The 9879-nt window shown below is 40.8% G+C and overlaps 2 protein-coding genes across 2 annotated transcripts; one reads left to right on the top strand and one right to left on the bottom strand.

The window, feature by feature from the left end:
• Positions 1-112: 112 nt before the first annotated feature.
• On the bottom strand, positions 113-7661 carry mycbpap (mycbp associated protein). The gene is made up of 18 exons (XM_055221075.1): positions 7644-7661; positions 6202-6262; positions 6029-6135; positions 5788-5956; positions 5590-5705; positions 5364-5514; positions 4593-4705; positions 3492-3601; positions 3302-3416; positions 2995-3187; positions 2535-2722; positions 2304-2450; positions 1974-2072; positions 1749-1888; positions 1255-1397; positions 1045-1163; positions 315-473; positions 113-214 (listed from the first exon to the last, which is right to left on the bottom strand). Exons 1-18 carry the CDS (start codon positions 7659-7661, stop codon positions 113-115), a joined length of 2250 nt encoding a protein of 749 aa, XP_055077050.1.
• rasd2b (RASD family member 2b) lies at positions 7576-8919 on the top strand. Its single transcript, XM_033970334.2, has 2 exons — positions 7576-8259; positions 8341-8919. Exons 1-2 carry the CDS (start codon positions 7677-7679, stop codon positions 8877-8879), a joined length of 1122 nt encoding a protein of 373 aa, XP_033826225.1. The 5' UTR covers positions 7576-7676; the 3' UTR covers positions 8880-8919.
• The last annotated feature ends 960 nt before the right edge of the window (positions 8920-9879 follow it).

The raw sequence follows: 9879 nt of genomic DNA, 5'->3' as shown, positions 1-9879 counted from the left end.
AGTGTCATCCAATCAACTATGACAGCGGCAGGAATCTACTTTGATGATCCACTTTACTCAGAATAACAAAACAAAAAAACATTACAAATAAATAGTTTAAACTTTTATTATTTTATATTTCCCCTTGCAGTGTTGTGGCAGTATCAGAGGGAAGCCTCTCGTCATCAGAAAGGTCACAGAGGTGCTCCACGAGAATTTCCATCAGTCCATAAACCTGGTAAACAGTAAAAGGAAAACAAAAACTTTAAACATGCCAAATTGAGAGGACTAGTATGCACAATGCACTTGATTCATGCTTTATAGATACTTCTGACCTTTTGGTGAAGAAGCCTGGTGTAAATGTCCACGATGTTGATGTCAGAAGCAGGGTCTTCACTGGCATGTTCTTGTAGAAGTAATTCGGCCTCCTTACTATGACCATACTTCCTTGGCTTTTCCAGGCCAGTGCGACTCTCTCTGCCTTTCTTCCTATCCTGCAATAATACAGTAAAGACATATAAATAGTACGAAGTAGTAGATACGAGTAGTATCTTTTAGTTTGTGTGCAATGCATAAACGCAGTATGTTGTAACAGTGTCATAAGCACATCAGACCTGTGTGACACAGCCTGACCGACAGTGGCCTGTACAGGTGCAGTGCATTCACACTTGAGCTCAGATTTTAAAAAATCAGGTGCACATGTTCACAGCCAGTGTGCTGTTGCCATGGTAGCATATGAGAAATTGATGGTACCATAAACATGACTCAACCAATACAAGAGGAAAAATATCATCAGCAATCTTTTACTCATTCAAAAGGAGGAAAAAGCTGACCTTATTTTGTCCTTGACAATCTATCTTTGAAAGTAAAGTATCTTACAACATTTACATTACAAATAAGCAAAAAACAAAGATGTTTTACTGAACTTTTAATGAAGGGCTGAATGTGACCCATGGATTTATCATTTAAGGATTTGTCAAATCAAGTGGGTTGAGTTTTAAACTTGCATCATGACCTAAATAAACATTTGAAGCTGATTTCCCAGATTCTAGATGACTAACTCACCTCAATTTGTTTGCCTGGCACCACTGTTTCTTTTTTAGACTTGGTCAAAGTCTTTTCCTCTTTTATAGAAACTCCTGCTTTTTTATCAATCTTTTCCTCACTTATATTTGCAGTCAAATCTGTGGTGCGATAAAACAGTAAAATACAAAGTTAGTCCAAGTGAAATAATAATTACTATGTCTTTTTTTACTATGATTTCATACTTCATACTTTCATAATGGTCCAAAGAGATCTCTTCTTTTTTATTTTCTATTTTATCCATCCATGTGTCTTGCTTCGAGAGATGGAGCAGGTGTGTGAGCCTCACAGCCTCACTGGTCAGGGTGTCTAATGGCTCCCTCCACAGCAGCGGCCTGCAGGGGGCAGCATACACCATGTTCACTGCCCCAAGAGGGCAACAGGGTCCATGTGCTATACATACAATACAACCCCTTCTGTTGTTTCTGGTTCTTGAATATGCTAAACTCTTTCAGTCATCCCCCTCGAACCTCTTACATGAACATCACTCAGTGAAAACTCTTTCTGAGACTATAACTCCTGGGAGAGGTTGTGTGTAAAATTGTCAGTGCAATGGATTTCGGAAAACACTAAAACAGTTCATGAGATGTCACACTTTGTTTTACACTTGTGACTAAATAAATTTGTTGCTGTCATGTGATTTGATCATTATATACTGACATTTATCTAATGCACTTTAGTCTTACCCTACAGCCGCTAGTGTTGCACTATGCATTTTACGTGAAGGTTCAGAGAGCTGTAGGAGCACAGAGTTGAGCTGGGCCAGCCCTGTGTCTTGGTTGAAGGAGACATCGTCTGTGTCTGTAACAGGTAAAGAGAGCAGAGCCTAGAGGAGACAGATGTGCTATAAATCAAGTCCACCATATTGTTTTTGATCAGCATCATCATTTACAAGGTATGAGTCCTTGTACCTGTCGTAAAGTGCTGACAGACAAATCCCAGTCGCTTTCTGGTTTGACTTGATGCCACAATTTCTTCAGCTCCTCAACTGGCTGGTTTTTGTAGTAAATCTACACACAAACACAATATTGTATGCATGGATGTCTATTAAAGATGATTCTCACTGGGTGTTAGTGTTAATAAGATACATGGCACTCTCTGGTAAGGCCTCTAGGGGGATTATTACGGTAGATTACTGATAATGCCAATTTGTACTTGTAACAAGGCTATGACTCACACAGAAAATGAAAAATACAAAAATAGGGTCTGTTTTTGGACACATGGTGCTTTGTGAAGTTTACCTTAGGGTTTTTACCAAGAAACTCCTGCTCTTCAGTTTGATGGAGCTCTGTGGGGGAACTGGGTCTATCTGGTGTGTGGATCCCCTGCACCATGTCATACACTATTGTTTGACATATTTTCACTGTCACTACCTTCTCCAACTTTTTCTGGTTATGAACAATAAAGAAAAAAAACGCATGTAACATTTGATTTCAGTATTTGTTCTTGGTCAGTCCAGTTTTAAGACATACCTCAATGTACAGCCGGTATTGTGCCGTTTTGTCCTGATACAGAGCCACGCCCCTCAGAGTTACTTGTATGGGGGCTCCTTGTAGTAGAACAGGGTGAGTATTTAGCTGCCAAAGCTCTGTTTGGATCCCTGGGGAGTCTGACTTGAAAATAAAGTCAATTTTTTTGGTATCACCGGGAAGGATCACACCTGTAGTAAAAATGATTTGGAGTAACAAATCATTGGTATAGTGCCAGTTTAGGGATGAAAAGTTCACCTGTTTACTATGACAGTTTAAACCTTTAGTCCACAGTTTTATCATTGCAGGGTAGAACCAATGACTTTGTCTGTTGCCTCAATACTTACAAACTTCATGTTGTGCTCTTAAATGTTGAGAATAGTTTTGTTTTTTGTGTATGTAAAGTTTCAATTTGGACAAACAGTGGAGGGGGGCTGTGAGTCCTGCAGGGAGGCCTTTTTACCAGAGCAGGAGTTGAAGTAGAAATGTGGTCTCTTTAAAAGCGGCAGCAGGTGAGGAAAGTGCTGAGGAAGAGGGAGCTGCTGCCAACTGTAGAAGATGACTGTGGGTCCCTCATTGTGCAGATCCAGGTGGGACAACTGCAGTTCACCAGTGGGACCCTCGAACAAGATAGTGGTATTGATCCCTACCTGGCCCTGATCAATAGTATTTATAGCATTATTATTATGATTATTATTACAAAAGGTCATATTGGGGGTCATAGTGAAGTAATATCATGCATTTCACTTGAGCACTATTACTCTTCGCACCTGATTAGTGGTAGAGTTGCCAGTCCAGTTAGCAAGTTGCCCAGAGACCCTTAAGGCAGGGACAGGTGAATTCTTTGACTCTGGTTCCACATCATTACTTTGCAGGTCCATGACTCTGAGAAAGAGTGACAAACAGTTGAAGCAAAATATATAATGTTTATGCTTAAATTAAAATTACAAAAATACAAACTCATGGGCATCTTTGGGCTCATTCTTTTTATTTTCATCCTCCAGTGATTCATTGCAAGTCAAAGTACGAAATGGCTTAGAGGAGCCAATTACTTCCAGTTTATCTATGTCCTGTGAATGTAATGACACAGATCAGATTCAAACGATAATAGAGGCATTATGGTGTGTTTGTGTTTATATTGTTTTTATCCAATTTCAATACTGGATTTGGTAATAAACATCCCCCAAGATTAGGGATAGTAAACAGCATGTTAATATTATGTAATGAATTAAATAGTGAAATATGTACTTTCTATGTTATTCTAGAGAGTTGGGGAGCTGACCAGACTGTTCTGTTTCTGTGTGAGCTTATCAGAGTTCAATCATTGCATTAGCCACCATTGTGTAAGGACACACTGCTATCACTGTCATCTCTCACCCACATAGACCAGGCCAGGTATGATGCCTGTTTGCCCCTGTCTTTGGGTTACTGACACCTGTTGCTATGACACAAAAAGAGACTAAATGTGTGCCCTGAACCATTTAATACAACATGTAGTACAGTTTGAAAAGCTGACAAGCAATCATGACATGTGGACATGTTAACTCCATCTCCATCTAAGTGATCCCAAACGATTACAGATATTACACAAGTGAGAATGTTGTTACCTCCTCAAAAACATACCTGGAGTTGTGTTTTGTTTCATTCACACATGTTTGAGTAATCCTGCATTTTTAGTCTGTCTACATCTCCAAAGCTTAAAATGCTCTGTTCCACCTTGTGATGTCATGGAGCGGTAGTTTTCAAGTTGACAGCTACCCTTTACCTTGTTCAGTACAAAGTTTGATAGAAAAACTCAGCAGGGTTTGTGTGTTAAGCATGTGTAAATGAAACAAAACACAACTCTAGAAATGTTTGTTATAATGAAACACCATTATGACATAGATCAAAAAATAGTGTAATATTGGCCCTTTAAAAGTATATATTTAAAAAAATATATGAATCTGACTAGAATATAAAACCGTGTCAATGTGTGAATTGTGATAATTGTGTTCATAAAGTGGGACTAGATTAAGACTGCATATGTTTAGATTGTGTATGTGAAGTTATCATTTGTTTTACCGGCTTTTTGAACTCCACTTCCTGGACAACTTCCACAAGTTTCTGGCATTGCTGCTTCAAATATATGCTCTGATTCCATGCCCGAGACGCACGGCACACTGTATCCTTAAGTCCTAGAAACATTACATCTTACCAGTGGTGGATGAAGTACTCAATTTTGTTACTGTTTTGTTAAAAGTACAGATACAGAGGGAAAAGTTACTCATGTAAAAGGAAAAGTATCACATGAAAAAATCAGTAAAAGCATTTAACTACCAGTTTAAAAATGTACTTTAAGAGTAAAAATATTTCACACAAGTGTTAAATGTAGTGATACTGATTAAAAAATTATACATATTTTGTTCAATTTTTTCTCATGAATTTTGTGCATTTATTTTTTATGTTTGCTCAAAGCCGAAGCTTGAATGCAAGCTTTAGTGAGGATGTTACCACAAAAAAGGTAAAACATAACCCCTCAAGTCATATGAAAAGTACTTTTACTTTTCAGTCTAATTCAAAAAATGTAGTGGAGTTGAAAGTACAGATACCTGCTCTAAAATGTAGTGAAGTAAAAGTAAAAACTATCCACTGTAAAATTGGCTTAAATAAAGTAAAGTACAAATACCTAAAAATTATACTTAAGTAAAGTACTTTACTACTTGTAAATCGTTACCTTCAACCATTTCATATTACATTTCAATAACTGTGACAAATGAAAACCCAAAAAGCTAAGGATCAGTAAAAACTGGGACATGCTTTAGTGGATTTGTGAATATTGTGCTAATTTTAAACCTGATTCCTGACGTATGCTGCATGGTAAGCCAACTTGGGCGCTAGGTTCCCGGATGCCTCTCTCTGTCTTAGTCAGAGTAGCTGTTATGCCACTCGTTTCATCTCCATAACGCTGGGGAAGCCTCCAGAACTCACAGCCTACACAGTGACCCTGCAAACACACAGTATATATATGACAGCCCATGACTATGAAACCAGGTGACTCAAGACAGAAGATGTGTCATACATAACCAGAGTGAACCAGCGGCAGGACTTCATTTAGCTTGTCTCTTATTTCCTGTGTTTCTCTGAATCTGTTACCATGATTCATCAGTAGGTTTTCAACCGGCCTGCACAGTAAGCCTCCAGAGAAAACAATAGTGCAACATGTTAGTAACAAGGAACCTGATAGGCCTTAAGAAATCCTAGTACATGGCTTTCTTACCAGATAAACTTTTTTGTTGACGTCTCCGCAGTCTCATATTTTCATTCCAATTCTCCAAAGCATTTCTTTCGACAGCTGGGAGGACCTTCTTTTTATGTTCCACAACATTGAGTTTGTGTTTTTGTAAAGCCCCAAATGGATGGTCGCTATTTGGTATTATTTTCAAAAGCTGCATGTAAAAAAATGTGATAAAACTGAATTCTTAGCACATCTAGACACATCTGAAAAGGGATAGGATTACCCCTGTCTTTCCTCTGGCCTCCACATAACTCCTGAAGTCCTCCAGGCTACCCAAAATACTGTGAGGCAAAATCATCCCTTGGTCGTCATAAATAAACCAGTCTGCTTCTACAGACACAACACAATTTATTATAATCTGAACAAATCCCCATCAATATATTACAATGTGCCAACCTGTGTTTTCCTTGGAATCAGCTGCTTTAATCAGCTCTAAAACAAACAAAACAAAATACCACTAAAAGCAGGCATTTAAACAAGCAGACATACAAAATAATAACGTAAAATGTGTTGGAAATGTCCAGCAGATGCCCGTTGTTATCTCACCTGAAACACCTAGCTTACTTGAGTTGATCTTTTTCATTTTATCGTCTCAAGAGCTGCTCCTGATTTAGATTAGGAAAAGTAAACATGCTAACATTTTGAATGCGGCAAAGTCATAAACTGTTGGTTTTATACCTAGCTAAACATTAGGCTTCAGTTGTCAGGCTATCGCTAAGCTAACTAGGCACGCGCGGTCACGCTCCACGTTACCAAGGAAACGGATGCTTTAAACTGCAGCGCTCCAAACTTGTCTTTAGGGGCGCTGCTGCACGTTTTTACACTGGAGAGAGAAAGAGAGAGGAGAGAGAAGAGAAGAGAAGAGAAGAGAAGAGAGAGAAGAGAGAGGGGAGAGGAGAGAAGAGAAGAGAAGAGAGAGGAGAGAGAAAGGAGAGAAGAGAAGAGAGAGGAGAGAGGAGAGAAGAGAAGAGAAGAGAAGAGAGAGGAGAGAGGAGAGAAGAGAAGAGAAGAGAGAGGAGAGAGGAGAGAAGAGAAGAGAAGAGAGGGGAGAGAGGAGAGAAGAGAAGAGAAGAGAAGAGAGAGGAGAGAAGAGAGGAGAGAGGAGAGAAGAGAAGAGAGAGGAGAGAGAAAGGAGAGAAGAGAAGAGAGAGGAGAGAGAAAGGAGAGAAGAGAAGAGAAGAGAGAGAAGAGAGAGGGGAGAGGAGAGAAGAGAAGAGAAGAGAAAGGAGAGAAGAGAAGAGAGAGGAGAGAGGAGAGAAGAGAAGAGAAGAGAAGAGAGAGGAGAGAAGAGAAGAGAAGAGAAGAGAAGAGAGAGAAGAGAGAGGGGAGAGTAGAGAAGAGAAGAGAGAGGAGAGAGAAAGGAGAGAAGAGAAGAGAGAGGAGAGAGGAGAGAAGAGAAGAGAAGAGAGAGGAGAGAAGAGAAGAGAAGAGAAGAGAAGAGAGAGGAGAGAGGAGAGAAGAGAAGAGAAGAGAAGAGAAGAGAAGAGAGAGGAGAGAAGAGAGGAGAGAGGAGAGAGGAGAGAAGAGAGAGGAGAGAGAGACAGAAAGAAAGAGAGAGAGAATTATTAAATGAATGAATTTGAAATAGTTTGACATTTGGCATGTACGTTGTCCTGCTTTCAGTGAACTCATTTTACATATGATAATTGTAGGACCAGCATTAAATTAGAGGAGTGTTAGACTTATCAGCTGCAGGCACCTCCCAAACGTCAATCATTGGGCTGCGTGGGAAGCTTGGATGGACTCGCAGACTATTTAAAGAGGAGAGGCTGCAGCACCAGCATTCAGCGCTCACATAACCTACACATCAACTTCACACAGTCTATTACAGGACTCACCCTGAGCTCAGGATTCATCTCCACCAGAGCAGAATGATAGGAGTAGGTATGCCTGGTGTTCATACTGGAGCTCTGCTGGAAAATCATCACTCTAACGGGCAGAATGCGGCCTCATCCAAAGTCATGTTGGCGTACAAAAGTGCCTCACAGCACCTGGGGTCCGCGGGCATTAAAGCGGGTCTGGGAATGCTCAAATTGGTCTCATCTCAGTGGAAACAGGAGAAGCAGACGTGCTTAGATTCAGCGCTGCGACTTCAGAATGGCAGCAGTAGTTTCCAATGCAAACGGTCTCCTCTTGACCATTTGGCTGCTCTGATTCTTCAAAGCCATGCACAGCACAGGCACATTGCCCAGGACCTGCGAACAGATTCCACTGTGTACACAACAAAGCCACAGAACTGCAAGCGCATTGTAGTTCTTGGTGCGCCGCGCGTCGGCAAAACCTCCATCTTAAGACGATACCTTCGAGATGGATTTGTGGAAGAGTACAACCCGACCTCTGAGGACTTTCTCCGAAAACTGTTCCGTATACGCGGAGAGACTTACCAGATTGACATCCTGGACGCGTCTAAGGAAAGAGACTTCCCTGCCAAACGGAGGCTATCTATCCTGACCGGTGCGTATCTGTGCGTAATGTGTATTTTAACATACCTATGTTGGTACACATCTGTTAATGTGATGTTTTAATGCTTTATAGGAGACATCTTTCTTCTGGTTTTCAGTGTAGATGACCGCAGCTCTTTTGAAGAAGTGTGTGCTCTGCAAACTGAAATACTGGCAGCAAAATCCAAACTCCCAAAACCATGTTTACCAGATCAGCGCGCACTGGTGCCCTTGGTGGTGTGCGCAAACAAAGTGGACCTCCATGAGTCCGAGAGAAAGGTGTCTCCCACAGAATTTTTTCAAGAATTTGGAAACGACTGTGAATACTTTGAAACGTCTGCAAAAGACAGCACTAATCTGGAAAAAGTGTTTGAAACCCTCGCGAAGAGAGGTGGCCTCCCGGCAGAGACTGGTCCGTCCCAGCACCGCAAGGTCTCTCTCCGTTCATATCAAGCCATGCGCACAAGCCGTGCGCATTGGAAAGGGAACCAAGAGCCAGGGCGAGACGATCCGTGCGGTGCGCTTTATCCTTTGGCCCGTAGGCCCAGCTTCAGCACGGATCTGAGACATGTTATTGGACCGCATGCCACAGGGAAACCCAACAAAGCACTTGAAAAATGTCAGATTCAATGAGTTATGCTTTGAATTATAATAAATAAATGAATAAATAAAATCTCATAGTGTGGCCCATTATTTTGTCAATATAACAAACAGGTGGGAGATGAACCATTCCCTTGTTAAAACGTAAGCTGCACTCAGTAATCTATTTTCTCTTCTCTCGCCCACATCTTTCTATGAGCTTTCAGAGCTTCCATCCCACACAGCCTACCTCATAACCTCATGGTCAAACATCATATAGGCCTGCCTTAGGTCACATTTAAATTAAACACACCATTAAATGATTTCACACATGATGCTCTAATGTGTGGATATTTTATCTTGAGATATTATTCTTTATCCGTTATAGCTCATCACATTTGTATTTATACACAGGCAAAGGAAAACAAAAACAAAATCTCTTAGGCCTTTTCACAATGTACACTACATCCACCAGGTGCTGGGCCGATCTATTTTCGCCTCTGTGAGCCAGTCATGTCCTTAAAGCAGCCGACTTAAGAAAACAAGTTGATGGAAAATTGCCGCGAACTGATGCAGGACAAACGCTGTCAACACAGAGGGCTGCTGACGTGGGAGTTGTTCCGGTGCAATCAGTGATCATTTCAGAGCAACACAATGAAGAGATTAGACCAAAAAAAAAAAGACTGGGCCACGGCAGGAGCCTGTGAAGCTCGAGGGAGTCTGTGTCACTGCATCGTCTCTTTTTTCCCCTTTTCTTTCATTTTTTCTTCACACATGCGCCCCACAACACCTTTATTTTGTATTCAACTAAGACTTCATTGTTATTATTTGTATATTATCGATTTGGAAATAGCCAGTGATTTGTAGTAGACGGTGTATACATAGCGCCCTCTACCGACTGAACACTGCCATAGCTGGGGTCAGACGGGTTATAACTTCACTTTCATTTAATACTTTCAGAGCCTATGTCAGAATTGCTTTCTAGGCCTGCCAGGAAATCGAAAGTAATTCTACCGACTTAAGATAATGACTTAACTTTACATTTCTCTGGAGA

This window comes from Periophthalmus magnuspinnatus, chromosome 1 (genome assembly GCF_009829125.3).
Source record: "Periophthalmus magnuspinnatus isolate fPerMag1 chromosome 1, fPerMag1.2.pri, whole genome shotgun sequence".
In the NCBI taxonomy this organism is placed as follows: domain Eukaryota; kingdom Metazoa; phylum Chordata; class Actinopteri; order Gobiiformes; family Gobiidae; genus Periophthalmus; species Periophthalmus magnuspinnatus.
The sequence above is the reverse complement of the archived record's forward strand: the minus strand, read 5'-3'. Positions and strand labels throughout refer to the sequence as shown.